Source organism: Cicer arietinum, chromosome 4, assembly GCF_000331145.2.
Source record: "Cicer arietinum cultivar CDC Frontier isolate Library 1 chromosome 4, Cicar.CDCFrontier_v2.0, whole genome shotgun sequence".
Classification (NCBI taxonomy): Eukaryota; Viridiplantae; Streptophyta; class Magnoliopsida; order Fabales; family Fabaceae; genus Cicer; species Cicer arietinum.
The window spans coordinates 9,172,153-9,188,755 of NC_021163.2; the positions used below are offsets into that span (position 1 = coordinate 9,172,153).

The window sequence follows — 16,603 nt, forward strand, 5'->3', positions numbered from 1 at the left end:
AGTGTGCAGAATTTACGGCTGGCATATTGATGTAGTAATTCACGTGATCAAAAGCAAGTGACAGTGGCCTAAAAGGTAACACCATCCCCCTCTTGGTTGTTGTTGTTGTGTGTGCTTTGAGAATTGCACTCTCTGAGCTGTTTCTTTCTTCCATTTCAATGTCTGCATATAGTCATTTTATTATGTTTGCATTTGGAAAGGAAGTATACTATAGATGACAAATACTTGGTGTGAATACTGAAAACATGACAAAATCCTAGGAGAACATCATTAGAATAAACATTTCATACTGTGCAGGACAAAAATAAACATTCTGATGAAAGAAAACAATACTTGATCAAATCGATATTTTGTCTCTAAGAACATGAATCTTTTTACCGATTTGACAAAAAGAAATGGGTAAGATTGAGAAATTACTTTCAAATGATTTAGCTTTTGAACCATAACTCTCATTTGTTGTTTGCTTTTTCTCATTTTCCTCCTCCAGCACAATGGATTTAGAATCTCCAAATGCTGCAATTTAACTTTAAGACCTTGTTAGAGACAGTCTTATAGCAGAAACAGAAGCAAGCAGTATTATGGAGACTTACGATTCAAAAATGTCAATGCGACGATAAAACAAATGTTGAAAAGCAGTGAAAAGCCTAAGAGAGCACCAATACAAATCCAGTACCAATAGTCTTCTGTAAACATGTTTCTAGCCTTGAGAAGAGCCTTTCCAACTGTAGGTTCAGGAATTCTTGGATCCAAATTGGGCTGTAAATAAGATAAATGAATACAGTTTTGCAAGAAAATGAAATCAAAGAGCTTTTTTTCATATGTTACGGATCTTACAGCACTCCATCTCTTGTCAAGGAACTCATTGATTGCAATAGCATTCTGACCATACATCATAGGAGAAGCATAATAGCCCCATATCATCCATGGTTCAATGTCATCTGTAAATGTTAGAACAACCTTATTTTAAAAGAAACATATACGGAAATCGCAAACAAAGAACGCTAAGATTTTATCAGAGTTTGATCAATTGTGCCTATGACTCTGACTGCATTGTGGCTGCAGTTCCTTTCTATTATTCAAGCTTAGGGTTACATGTTACAACTTGTATTTAAGTACTACAATTTACTTTACAAGATTACCCCTGAACCGTACCATGGGAGATTCTTGCCAACTCCCACTTATCGGCAAACTATGAGTCATGCCCAATAGGATAGGACATTATTAAAGTTGTATGATTCATTCTTTTATACCATGTTTTTTTGCCGTGCATTTAATTTGACCAATGAAGTTTACAAAGTGCAAAAGAATAAATAAAGCTCACCTCTGGCTATAATGAAGCCACCAAGTAAGAAAACAAGTAGCAGTATAAAGGTACCAAGTGTATTTGCCACAACTTGTGTTCTTCCGAGAGCAGCAATGAATCGGAACAGAGATAGACTCATCTGATGAATGCAGAAGTATGCTAATAACTGACGAAAAAATCTGTTACAAATGTACAAATTTATCATTTGAATCAGATTATTTATATCTAGTTGCAAATCAATAAAATAAAGAAACTATATAGAAGTGTGTATCAATTAATCATTGTTGACACCTTAATTTTTATAAAATACATACAAATTATAAAATGCAAGGCTTCACCTACTAATTTTCACACAAGGAACAAAAAAAACTATAGGTTTAATTGTAGCTGTATAATAACCTTTTAAAATATAAAAACAACATAAGTGAATTTTCTTACCTACTTGCAGCTGGAGCAAACCCTATAGTATAATAAGTAAGAACAACCCATAATCCTGACTCAATGAAAGATAGAGGAATTCTAAGGATCCATATGGGAAGTGCAAAAGCCCAAGCAGGAAAAAGCAACAAATCTCTCTGCTTGAAGAAAACAGGAAGTCTAAAAATAGTCATTGCAAGTTCAGCCATTCCATTGAACATTATATTAATGAGACTGAAGAATAATGCACCATAATATTTTCTCCCATCTTCAAGTTGTCCATATTTCATTTCTGTTCTAAAAAACACTGTCATAGCAATCAAAGACATTATCATAATCTGAGTAGTCTTAAATATGTATATAAAAGCACTTCGCTTCGTCAGTAGCCACTCTCTTGCAAAACATGCCTTGAAGAGTTCTTGTTTTGAGATTCCATATTTTTTCTTAACCAATGCAGCAGGATGAGTTTTTGCGCGGTCGTAACCAGCCCCTAGCTCTTCACAAAGTTGTTGTCCAATGCTATAATTGTTGAAGTGAGCTACAAACTCAGATACACTGATGTAATGGTAAGGTTTATTGTCCCTTGTGAACCAGTACTGTTCTTGATCCTTTCTGGAAGTAACCTCTTGTAAAAAGTCTGCAACTCCTTTCCTTTCTGGACATTTGAATCCAACACTCTCGAAAAAATTGAGAACATTTTTGCGCGGACCTTGGTAGACAATTTGACCTTTTGAAAGTAAGATTATGTCATCAAAAAGTTCAAATGTTTCTGGTGCAGGTTGTAAAAGTGAGATTATCATTGTGACATCCATGATATGAACTAGCTGCCTCAAAAACCTGATTATTTGGAAGGTTGTTGAACTATCCAAACCAGTTGAGATTTCATCCATTAAGAAAACTTTAGCAGGTCCTACAAGCATCTCACCTGCATTCATTAGGCCATATAGAATTAAAATATTTTAAAATTTGGTATGAAATATTATTAAAGTATAAGTGAAATATTGAAATGTAAATGTTTCCTTTCCACTTTCCAAATAAAAACTTGTTATGTTATGCATCCATTAAAACATTTATCATTATTAGTTTATTGTTATCGCTGTTTCTTGTACAAATTTTTGAAAACAAACTACATAATGAAAATAGGGACAGTTTTACAACTAAAGTGAAACAAAAAAACGTTTTCTCATACCGGTAGTTAACCGCTTTTTTTCTCCACCAGATATTCCCCTTCTCATCTCATCTCCAACCATAGTATCAGCACACATTTCCAATCCAAGAATCTGAGTCCATTTCTTTGATGTCAGACAGCAAGAAATATTCTAATGTTGAATGAAAGTATAGTAATCAAATCTATTTTTTAATATAAAGAGAATTTCAAAAGTATCGAACCTTAAGAACATAATCTGTGATCAAACTTGTTTCTTGACCTTCCATTGATGTGGCTTTCATGAAAGCATCTATCTCTGAATCAGGTTTGATTCCTGCCTGCTTTTCTCTCCTTGTCAATTCCACTGCTAGATCATGCCTTGTTCCAACTCCCGAGCAGCGTCCGGAAAAGTCCAGTGTCTCTCTTACTGTCATCTCTCCGTGATGAAGATTATGTTGACTAATATAAGCACATGTTCTTTGTGGAACAAATTCTGATAACTCATGACCACAGTAAGTGACTCTTCCTGATACCTATTGATATGAAAATTTGTTAAAATTCTGCTACGCTGTGTTATTTGACAACACTGAAATTTATGGAAGTTCATTTTACTTCACTTCTTGTTTGTGACAGCATTGGCATATTTTGTGACATGATAAACTTCTGCGACAGTTATCTAAATTCTTTAACATGTGAAGCATTATATTTGTTTATTAAACACAACCAATAAAAATCACAAGAAAAAATTAAAACAATTCCAGTATGATTTGATGTCCTTTTAAAAATGTTATGTTATTACATCTTTAACTTTTTGCTTGGTTAATGTGTATGATGATGTGCTAAAGCATAGTCATGCTCAAGCATCATTTAAATCTATTAATCATTAAATAAGAGAAAATATATTTTTGCATTTTTTTTAGAAAATAGAAATGATAAAACCAACCCTTAAATCTTTGTCAAGTTTCCCAGCAAGTGCCTGCAGCAATGTAGTTTTTCCTGATCCGGGAGGTCCCAATAGCAATGTCACTCTACAATGTTTGAGAAATATAATAAATAGAAGACTATAGTAAAAAAAGCAAGCAATATACCTAAATAAAACATTCATGCCTTTAATTTGTCAGGGAGAATATGAAATTTTTCAAATGGAAATCATACTACCTCTATAACTTTTTAATAAGTAATTTTGGACACGTATAAAAAAAATTTAGTATATTAAATTTATCTATTTTGTGCTCCAAAATTGTCTTTTAAATTATTTTAGTTATACAGTGACACTAATAAGTTTTAGTTGTTATTACTATAAAAATTAGTTAAGGATGTTTTTTTAAAAATGAAGTTTTTGTCAAAAGTATGTTTAGATGAGAGAATTTTTTAAGGTAGTGTAATTTTAGAACATAATTCAAATTTGTTTATGTAAATTATATTGTTTTACATGATAAATTTAGAGAATTTTTAAAATTGTGATTTTATGAAATAATTTATTAAAATTAAATTTAGAAATTTTCAAATACCTAAAATGTACGAATTTGAAAATCTTTCTTTACTACATACAATGTGAGTTCTTATATTTTTCTAAAATTTACACATTATTCCCTATTTACTTTTTCAACTTAGCAAATTGTTCCCTATATTTTTCAAAATATGCAAATTGGTCCTATTAATTTTCAAAAATTGCAAAACTGTCCCTATAAACTTTTATAAAATTGCAAACTGGTCCCTATAAATTATCAAAATTGCAAATATGTCCTATTTATTTTTAAAAATTACAAATTGATTCCTAAATTTAAACAAAAATTAAGGATGAATAATTTAACTCCTCTATCCAAACAATAAAAAATAAAATGACATAAATAAATTCAATTGAAACATTTTAATTGCTTTAAATTATAATTTCTCTAAAGTTTTCAATTATTTCATCTAAACATACTCTGAGTAGTTTTATGTAGAGGGAATGAACATCTGAAAACTTTTTGTTTGAACTTTCATTGGATTTATATGACTTTTTTTGTTTTTCATCAGTAAAGTTAGTCTCATTTAAGTTCTCTAAGTTAGGGTCGGCACAAAGGTCAAACAACCTAAGTTAAAAATTTAAACCTAAAAAATAATATTATTTTATCAAAGGAAAAAAGACCTTACATAAGTTCAATAGTTAATGGCCTCATATTAGTAAAACAAATAATAATCAGTAAATCATCATGATTATAAAAACATCTCAAGATGTTCCTTTCTTGAGTAAGTTAGGTCCATGAGCATATTTTTAGTTTGATTTACGAATGTGTCTCTTATTAATTATTATAATTTTATTATAAATTATTTATATATAATTTTAATACATTCAGATACTATTTCACACATTTAGATAATTTTTTCAATAATAATACTCATCATGAATGACCAAGAAAAAAAAAGACCTCAATGACTCCCTGACATAAATAAATTCATCTTGACTTGGTAAAAAAAATTATTAATTTCATGCGGCTCTTTCTTTTCTATTTTAATAAATATTAAATAAAATTGATTATAACAATTAAATAAATAATTTTATATCTCAAAAAGCTTAAAAAATTTATAAAAAAAGTCTCATTGTCTAATTCATTTTAGGCCTCGTTTAGTGTTAAGTCAGCCATGTCTCGAACCAATTGAGACCAAGTCAACACCCTAAAAATATTACTATGTTTGTTTATGAGAAAGAAAAAAAAAACTATCAAATAATACAAATATCTCAAATAATAATGAAATGTAATAAACATATAATAAAAAGTGGATATTTAAACTTCTTTAAATCTAAGAAAGAGGCCTCTCCACGAGTTAATGGGGCTCTAGTACAGACAAGATGGACGTGACGTGGTTTTCAATTTTACATGATTGTTGTTGAGAAATTTTACCTCTTTCCTGCCATATTAGATTCCTATCCTCACAAATATTATGACTTGACATATTTACTCTTATATAAATATTAATAGTTGTTATTTTTATCATAATATTATTTCAGTTTTTTATTATATAAGCGAGTGTTAATTTTTTTTCTATTTTATCATTTTTTTTTTCAATTTTTCGGTATAAAATTTACATCTCAGAAAACCTTTTTTTTTTCCGTTACATATCTCTTTACCTTAAAATTAATTTAAAGTTTTTCGAAATTATCATAAATTTGTTTCATAACACACATTAATACCTGCATTTTTAACCTTTCGTACTAAAAATTTTATAAAATAAAAATTTCGATAGTTTTCTAAAATCTTTTACCTACCAAAAAAACTTTGATTGATTGATCTGAAAATGTTTAAATAATAAAGAAAATAGTAAAATAGTAAAAGATGTCAAATATAAAATTAACATTTTAAAAATATTGTGATGTAGAGATAGAATAGTGGGGGGGCACATGGTAAACTTTCCTTGTTATTGTCTTATTTCATTTTATTCTCAATCGGGCCGCTGAGTTGTTCTCTTGAGGCCCAGTTTCTTTCTGAATGAATCATTTAACTGACAAATTTTTTTTCTCTTTTTTAACTTTTGCATCTATCCGATGTTAGAGAGGTCATTTATAATTTAGACTAAATTCGTGATCCCTTAACTTAATTTTAGGTAACGTTTTAATCTTTATATTTTTTTTTTCGATTTAATCCTTTATTCCTAATAATATCAAATAAAGTATGAAAATACGAGTTTATTTAAAGATTTGCGTTACGAACTTGATGAAATTTGTATTATATTGAAGAATATAATTAATTTTATGAGTTTTGATTGAATTTTTTTTGAATTTTTGTTTAAAAAAGGATAACGTTGTTGAAATTTTAAAACATAAAATATCAAATTGTCATTTAAAATTAAAATAAAGGAATAAGTCGGAAAAAAAAATATAAAAGACTAAAACGTTACCTGAAATTAAATTAAGAGACCACAAATGTAATTTAGCCTATAACTTATTATTATTTAAATAATAAAAAAAAAAAAGAAATATATTACTAGTCTTTGAAATGAATTCCTTGCTATCACTTGTAGATATGAAGGCAGGAGTGAGTTCAGCTACTGAAAAGTTTAAATTTCCAAAATTTGTTTTAACTGTCAACTATTCAATCTGTTTCACGGCTAAGAATTACTTTGGTGTGAATTTAAGATTCTCTGAAACAGTCCGAAACAGTTATGAGTTGGGTGAACCCCACTCCAACATTAATTTTAACAAAAAATTATTGCTATTTTATTTATTTGTATATAATTTATATTGCATGTAGCAGCATACTACATCTTAACTGTATTTGACAAATTTTAGTTATAATTGCTAATTTTGCCCACTATGTGGGTGTAAGATAGTTAGTGCATTTGTTAACTTGTCTCCACTCATTTTTTTATTGGTGTAAATTAACAAGTTATGTCTTGGGATATCTTTCGCAAATTTTTAGTTATAATTTGTTAATTTATGCTCATTAAGAAATAAGTTGACGTAAATTAACAAATTTTATATATATTATATAACGCGTTTGATTCGTAAAGCAATAAATAGTAACACATAAATGAAGAGAGATGGAAGACATAGAAGAATAGAAAGTGAGAGAGAGAGAATATAGAGAGATAAGAGGGAGAGATACATAATCTTAAAATGATTTTTACCGCGACTAGTATTTTTTTTATTCAATGTATTTATTAAGATGTTACATACGATAGATGATATTTTTAAAATGTTAATAATTAACAAGTCAATTTTACTGTGTAACGCCTTTGCATTCTTATATATATATATATAGTCGTTCAAAGTATTTATCTTCAAAATCTAAATTTTCAAGAGACTCTTGATAAAATATAATAATTAGAGTTTAATTTTGTACACTGTTATTGTAAAAAAAAATTATTGTGAACACATCGGAACTATATCTTCTTTTTTAATAGTATAATGATTGTGACTCTTTACTGGGACGTGAATTAAAGCCTAATAAAAGAGACGCATATAATATACGAAATGTAGTGTGTAATGTAATATGAATTTAATAAATATAGCCTCATCAATTACCTTGCTGGCCTGACAATTCCACTAACATCTTGAAGTATTCTGATAACACTTCTCTTTGAGGGGACGAGCTTCATTGCTCCAAGAATTCTCTGTTTGCCATAAACCATTCAAAAGGAAATATCGTCACACACAATGCATTTCAAAAATGTACAACTAATTAAATGAGAACATGTACAGTTAATGTAGTGGTTGGAAAGGTTAAGATATGTTATCTACCAATTTAATAATGTCATTTACTATTTACAACATACGGATACTGCACTAGAATACTATCATTTTCGGTAATTTAATATAAATATTTTTTTTTATAATTTATTTTTTACAAGAGATAATTAGTTAATTTTTTATATTGTTACAAAAAAATATAAATTGTATGTTAGTAAATAAATAATTAATTTAATTATAAATTCAAAGAAAATCTTATAAATAGAACATTTTTTTTTCAAGAGAATTTTATATTTAGAGATAGAGATATAAATCTTTGACCTTGTTGCCCTTCTATTTTTACCCTTTCTATCATATTTAATGATATTATATCAAAATACCCTTATTTATGTTGCTGATTTATTGCACCAATTTAACCAATTTTTCACATACAATTAATGTTATTATATTGAGATGTGAACAATCGGTATAACAAATTATTTCAAAATCGGCACGGTGCATTAGCAATCCTATAATATTATTTGTCCTTATTCTTTGAAAAATGGCTTGTGTTTAAGAGTATTAAGTGGATTCCAGTAATAATTTCACCATATATTGGAAATCCTTTTTTATGGTGGTTTATGAATTATCAATATGAAAGACCGTGGTTTAATAATGAAGGCTCATAAATTATGTTTATAAATTGTCATGGTTTTTATGTATATTATGATAATAAAAATAAATATTTACGCATATTTTTAATGATAGAATATTTATAAATAGATTATTGGTCTTTAAATTCTTCACTCAATTTTTTTTAGAGTAAAAATTTAAAAGAATTAATAATATATAAACTTCAAGTTTTTTCTCTTTACAACAATAACTATAAATAATAATTTTAAAGATCAAATTTATTGTGCAATTATATGACTAGTATTTTTTATTTGCTTAAGAGATGTTTCTAAATTACTTACGTACATATGATCATTAGGTGCTATTATTAAAGTTTGTTATGAGTTTTGGTAATGTAATTAAGAAAGAAAATAATTGACCAATTTTCTTAAAAGGTGTGAAAATGTTGAATTTGCTTATAATGCGTTACTATATATGATTTTATAAAAAATGTTACTCTCTAATCTCTACTTTAAATTATAAGAATATAAGTTATAGTATCAATTTCAAAGAGATTAAAAAATTAAAAGTTATTTTAAGAGTGTATTTATAAATTGATTTTTAGAAGATTTTAAAAGAGATGAGTTTAAAAGATTAATATATTTAATATTAAAAAAAGAGAGAGAGTAAATTTTTCTACAAAGGTAGATTGGTTTGATATGTGAAAAAAGACAAATAATTGGAATGATGGAAGTGAGTGAAGTCCTATTGATTGCTCGGTGGTAGAGAGATAGTAACATTCACTTACCTCTATTGCATTCATGGTAGAGTTCACAAGTGTTGGTACTCCCCTGCTTCCTTTAAATGCTTCTCCTTCAACATATAACTTCTCATATCTCACTTCAACCTTTGGTATCTCTATATCAACCCTGATCAACAAAATAATACCATCATCAAACTTTAATTATACCAAATATGCTTAAATATAAGAGTTCTAAATAATAATATCAAATTTATTTTATAATTTATAAAAACCTATGAATCCTCTCCCTCATCCTAAGGAGAAACTTTTCATTGTCTTCTTCAACAGTTCTTAGCACACCATTGATGAGTTTATTTTTATCCATCATACCAAGATTGGATATATCAACCTCTTCATAACAAAATCTCCCATTCTCTACAACTTGTTTCACAATGCTTTTTCTTAGCCTATCAAAAGTAGGAAGCCTCTCAAGAGCTGCCCACTTGAGCTCTTCCTCATCATCAATATCTTCCCTCTTGCTTTTCCTCTCAAACACATTATCACTATTCCAACTCCTCCTACTTGAAGATCCAATGTTCATTTTTAGGCTGTTTATTGATCTCAAAACATAATCTCCTTCTAACTCTTCCTCCATGTTTACCTAAATAAGCATATATAATATATTTGTGTGTGGTATGAATGAAAATTTTCTTTTGGAGATTATTGTAGGGAAATTTTAGAGTGACACAAATAATGTAAGTGTGGATGTTGGAATGGTTGAGGTGAGGTGTTTTATTGGGTCCATATAATTGAAACGAAGTGATGGCTTGGAAGAATATTAATTGGGCTCATTTGGTGTCGTGTCGAAATCACAAACTAATTATACTTTTCTTCAATTCTCAAGCACTTACACCTTTTTAAGGAAAATGATAAGTAATTGACTAAAAATATATCGATAGATAATTAAGATTAAGTTATATAAATATTAAAAAATAAATTTTTTATTTTCAATTAACAACTTTTACTATATGACATTACTGTTGACAATATTCTTTAAACTTTTAAATTTTCAATTCATTTATTTGTTTCCAAACTTAAAATAAATGAAAGTTTTATATTTCAATAACTAAATAAAAAAAAAATTGGTTTTATAATAACTAGCATACAACCGTGCTCGTCTGTCTGATTTTTTTATCACTGTATATATTTTACTACATTTTTTGTATAATTTTAATTATGATTTATAATTTATTTATGTATTTTATATTTGTTATACATTTATAAAAAATGTAATGAAAATTGTGACACAGGACATAAACATATTTACATAAATATAAAATTGTAAGAAAATTGATAGCAGACAATTAAAAAAAAAACATTATAGTTGTGGATGGATTTGACCTTTAATAATTAGGGAATTAAACATTGTATTAAGGAAAAAACCATTGTAATTTTAAGAATAAAAAGTAGGCAACAATAAATTAAAAAAAGTTCCGTTTAGTATGGACAACAACTTTTTTCATACTAGACCAAAAAGACATGTAAAAATTCAAGGTGGAATCATTAAACTCAAGCCTTAAGGGATTAATAAGATTTAAATAATTTTTATTGTGTAAAGAGATAATAAGCGAGTGATTCTATAAATTGAGTTAGAAAATTTTACACCGAAGTTTCCTTCCCGTGTCCATAAAAACCGATACCCTATTATAGTTAGTGTTAATAATGGATGGAAAGTCCAAAAACAGTGAAATTAGCAATTTACCTAGTTTTTTTTCTTCTTGTTTATATGAAATTTCCTGATGATCAATTCACACCATCCATGCAAACATCACTTTCAATTGACATTGAATTTTATCAGTTTAATTGTTAAACTAAACGTATTTATTGATTAGATTAATTATAAAAAATTTCATAAAAATTTAATAGTATTTTGATATTTCAAATTATACTTAAAGAACGCTAATTCAATAATATATCACATGATAAATATTTATTTTTTAAAGTTAATTGTTAGATTGAAAGGTAATTCCATTATTTATAGGAGATTTATAATGGCTTGTAAAAAAATAAAATAAAAATAATGAGCGAGTAATCTTTCTAAGGAAGAAATCACATGGCTCTTATTTTATTTTCTTTTTCTATTGCTTAGTTGTAGTAGATATCTTAGATGTTTATTATTTGGTGCCTCTACCATCTTGTCCTCAGCATGTAGACATATATGATGTGACAATGGAAACGCTTTCAAAGAGTAACCATTCCCTTTGATGTATGAAAGAATCAATGCTGGGGGATATTCATTCATTCATTGCTGTCTTCTTGTACGGGAATTAAAGACACTCAACTTTCTCATCAAATTATTGTTTGTCTTCTAGTAAGGTACACTCTATATCTTTTTTTATTAGAATATAATTTTAATCTTTTATTTTTTTATTTCATATTCGCTTAAAATTATTTGTCTTTTTTTATTCATATCATTTATTATTTTTATTTTTTATCTTATATGTAATATTTTTTTAGTTTTTGATAATAGGGTAAATTTATATAATTTTTGTAAAAAATAAAAAATTATTTAATAAAAGATAAACGAGTAAAATAAAAAATCAAAATGAATTAAAAAAATACAAATAAAAAACTAACAAGAATATTAGCTTTGGAAAGGAACCATTGAACCATTGTCGACATTTATCTCCTCCAATTGTGAGGATCTAATCTCATGGAATGATAGGATAATAAATAGTACAATGTTAGATATTTAAATATATAACAATGAAGTTACTTTTTGTTCTTAATCAAATCAAGTGATACATCGTGGAAATAAGCACTAACTAGTATAGAATTTGATCAGAAGAAATTAAAATCGGATCAAATATTATTAATGTAGTCAAGAACTAAATAAGCAAAACCAAACAATTTAATTACAAAATGAATTAAGGTTGTGCCCCTTTAGCCTATACCTAATAAAATCAAAACAAAATTCTCAACTTGGAAAGCTTTTCTTTTGTCTATTGCAAACAAATGAAATTGATTTAAGTGTAAGTAATGGAATGCTCTTTTATTTGTTATTAAAGATAACAACGTCTCGCAACTGGACACAGGAAACAAGATCAAATTCAGTACTAAAGTTGATGCTTTAAACATCCTTGTAGATTTACAATCTGAGATGGAACCAATGTGAAACACTAGTTAATAAAATATGAAAAATATTAATATTAAACATAGAAATGAAAAAATAAAAAATAAAACTACATTGATACAATATAAAAAAAATGTTAATTATAATAAGTGTAAGAGATTATTTATATATAGATTTCAAAGTAAGTATTTCAGTTAATTTACAACTAACATTCTAACTAATTTGGAACTAAGTTTAACGCTATTTAGGATGATGTATGTTTTATTCCTAAGTCTCAAACATGTCATGCAATTGTTTATATGATATACAACATATATCAGCTCTAACCGTCAAATACAACGATCAGGTTAGTTTGGATTAATTGTGATAATGGAGAGTTAACTTAAAAAAATCTGTCACATTTAATCTATGTAATTAAAAAAAAGAAATAAGTTTATGTTTAAGACTTAAATATATTTTTAATTTGTATAAATTTTTGTTATTTTATTTTTAGTTTTTATAAAAAAAAAGTTATCAATTTTTAATCTTTTAAATTTTTTCGGTTTTTATTTTTGTTCTTAATTTTAAATTAACTCTTATATATTGTCAAACTATTAAATAAAGAGTAGTTTAGAACTGTTGTCACTACATAAGAGATAATTTATTGATTTTGTTATATTTCATCTCGAAAAAATTTAATTATATTTTATTTTATTCTGAAATAAATAATACCCAAAATTAAAGGTAGAGAATGCTAAATCGATTCTCGAGTAGATGATTAAAGGTCCAATTTAAAAAATATTTAAAATTAAAAAAGATAAGAATAATAGTTTGCGGAAGTTGTATTAAATGGTAAACTGAGTCTCGAGTCTCGAACGAGCACCGAATGATTGCATTCTATGCTATACAATGCATATTCATTGTTCGTTGTTACTACCAGACTCCACCAGCTTCCTATTATTCTCTTTTTTCTTCATTAATAGAGGTATCATCACATTTTTTTATTACGTGTCCACTTTTTCTACTTTTGTTATTAATTATGCAGTTTTCCATTTCAGTTAGTTAAAATCCTGTCAATTTAAAAGAAATTGAAAATTTTATTATTTATATTTTGAGTGTATAAAGTCTCATTTACACAATATAAAATTCACTAAAATAATTTACGAGAGTATTTTACCTCACTTCTTGCATCTTTCAATCAAGATGAGTACAGCTAGCTTTTCCATTTACATACCTTTTAGACATTTACAATACATCTGCTTGGTGTTCTTTTAGTATTTCTTTTGAAGGTTTAAATATATTTTTCTTTTTATAATTATAATTTTTTAAACATATAACTTTGAGATTATTTACCACTTTTTTTAAAAATGTAACTTTTAAATTTATTATTATATTAAATGTCATTATTTTGTATAAGTATTTTAAGTAATATTTTTTACACTTAACCATGCCAATATTTAATATGACGTGCACCTGCACACCCACCCAATGATTTTGCACCTTGAATCCTATACTCTCGCCTTATATACTGAGGCGGCCCAAATATTTTACACGCACGGCCCATGAGAATCGAACGCATGTTCTTCACGTAGGTTGAGGGGATTCACTATTGGGTCATATTAAATAGGAATCTTAAAAAAAAATAAATATTTAACTAAATCAAACCGACTCTTTTTGAACTGAACTGATTTATAAAATTTGATAAATAAGTTATTTTTTAAAATTAGAACCAAACCATAAATCAGTTTTTAATTTAAAAAAGTAGAACCGAATTTATTTATTTTTTAAGTAATTAGAGGTATTATGTAAAATTTGGCTGATAGAAACAAAAAAAACTAAGTTAAAACCAGTTCGGTTCGGTTCAGAGTAACAAACCAATTCACTAATTTATAAAACAGTTCGGTTCAATTTTTTTAAACTAAAAATCAGTTCGGTTCAGTTTTCAAACAATTCTAATGTATAACTGAACTTTGTTCACCCCTAATATTGAATGTTGTTATTTTCTCTTCCATATACTATATAGCAAACAATAAATTATAGTTCACCTTCTTTTTTATTAAATTAAGGCAGGTTTACTTTATTAAATCATTTTCTATTTATAATTTTTAAAAATATGTGTTAATATTACTAACTAATAAAGAAGTGTGGAGTTTTTTATGTAAATAATTGTATATATTTCTAGATACAATAAAAATATTCAAAAATTGTATTAATTAATTTTCAAAATAGATCATCATTAATTAATATTTTATTTTCTCACCATCATAGTAGTTCATTTTAAGAGTTTTTCGTCAATACAAAATGGACATATATTTTAAAAATAAAATCACTAGTCAAAATAAATGGGTATGTTTTTTCTCCGATTCTCATTTATTTCACTATCTATTTTTTTTTTCCGTCTCTAAAGAATAAAGACTAAAACTATAATCAATGTCTATCTATTTATATTGCTATTTTATTTTATATTATAACAATTATTAATGAAGTTAAAAAGTCTGCATCCGTGACCTAGGGTTCCAAATCTGCCACCGGCTAAACAACTATTCACAGATAAAATAAATAAATATTATGGTTATCCGTTAATTGATGGATACATAAGTTGATGTAATAGATTTTGTACACACAAATATGTGTACTCAGGAAAATTGATAAGTTCCGATGCTTTTTATTTATGTATTAATAATTTTTATAACGAAATTTTGTTTATATATTTTATTTATGTGTCAATGTATTAATATTTTTATGTATTACCATTTCTATGTATCGATAAAATAGGAGAAAAAATTATACGTAATATAACAAAAAAATATTTTTTTGTCAATAAATAATTTTTATTTATTTATTTAAATGATCATAATGGATATCCACCGATGCTTATAGATACTTAAAATTTTGTTAAGTGGATATCCGTATTCACATGAATCACATATATATTTTTATCTAATTTATGATATGATAGTGAAATAGTATTATTTGTATTCATTAATATTTATTGTCATTTCTATCTTATATAATCTTTATCCGATAATAAAAATCACTATTTTTAATAAATTTTAATAAAATATTAGATTTATTTGCATTTTATTAAAAATAGTGACGGTCGGCTCTTAACTATTTTTTGAATTCACAGCCAAATATTGATATCAATAATTGATATATAAAGTAAAATTTTATTGAGGATTTTGTAACCACAAACAACTTATTGCATTTGACAAACTTTTTTCTCGTATTTATTGGAGTCAACGATTTGGGTGAATGAATCATCATCGTAATATATATCTATAGAAATGGACCACTGATTTGAATTTGTGTAAATAATATTGTTGGAATTGTAAAATGGTCCAAATGTGCTATATCTTGATATATTTTCTAAAAGACAATTATTTTTCTCTTAGGCATGGTAAATTAAGCAAGTGATAAGTTGCATTTAAACCCAAACATGTAAGTTAGCCGCTTGAACCCACCTCAGATTCAAAGCCAGATTGCGGGAGAAGAGTTTGACTTTAATTGGTAAACATTTTTACGGTGACAACTAAAACAAGTCTTTAATTAATTATTTAACGATGAAATTTATAATTATATAGTGAGATCATAAAATTAAAAATTATATAGTTTTCATAAATTAGTTTATACTATTTTTTTTCTCACCATACTCACTTCTCGTTCAAATTATGAAATTATATGTTTATATATGTTGGATCAAATTTATTTATTTATTTTAATAAAAAAAAATATCATCAGGTAACTATATCAACTAGTAGTAAAAGAATGTAAGGAGCTACAATTTTCAATTCAAACGGTGTCAATTGATTAGGAAACAACTTTAACAAAAAAATATGCAGAAACATTTCCATTTCTAATCACATTTAGAATTAAACATTTAGAAAAATGAATGTTAATCTCACAAAAATTCAGCAATAAATAAATCAACATAAGAATAGTTAACATGTGAATTATTTATTGTTGGAAGCCTCGAATAACATTAAAGAAATATCCTTCAACAACAATATTACAAAAATACATTTAAGTACAAATTCAAACGTTAGACAAAAACTATGCATTTCAACCACATATGAGTTAGGTAAGATTTGTAATCTACTTCAACATAGGTATCCATAATT

At 26.6% G+C, this 16,603-nt stretch overlaps 1 protein-coding gene across 1 annotated transcript in view; it reads right to left on the reverse strand.

The window, feature by feature from the left end:
• Positions 1 to 10,248, reverse strand: part of LOC101489182 (pleiotropic drug resistance protein 2-like) — a 13,851-nt gene extending 3,603 nt beyond the window's left edge. Inside the window, exons 1-12 of the mRNA XM_004496134.4 lie at positions 9,664 to 10,248; positions 9,437 to 9,557; positions 7,873 to 7,961; positions 3,811 to 3,895; positions 3,110 to 3,400; positions 2,910 to 3,000; positions 1,742 to 2,645; positions 1,322 to 1,482; positions 835 to 938; positions 591 to 756; positions 418 to 513; positions 17 to 162 (exon numbers count right to left, since the gene is read on the reverse strand). Of these exons, the coding sequence (XP_004496191.1) occupies positions 17 to 162; positions 418 to 513; positions 591 to 756; positions 835 to 938; positions 1,322 to 1,482; positions 1,742 to 2,645; positions 2,910 to 3,000; positions 3,110 to 3,400; positions 3,811 to 3,895; positions 7,873 to 7,961; positions 9,437 to 9,557; positions 9,664 to 10,025 (2,616 nt within the window). The 5' untranslated portion in view covers positions 10,026 to 10,248. The remainder of the gene's footprint in view (positions 1 to 16; positions 163 to 417; positions 514 to 590; positions 757 to 834; positions 939 to 1,321; positions 1,483 to 1,741; positions 2,646 to 2,909; positions 3,001 to 3,109; positions 3,401 to 3,810; positions 3,896 to 7,872; positions 7,962 to 9,436; positions 9,558 to 9,663) is intronic.
• Between the last annotated feature and the right edge of the window lie 6,355 nt (positions 10,249 to 16,603).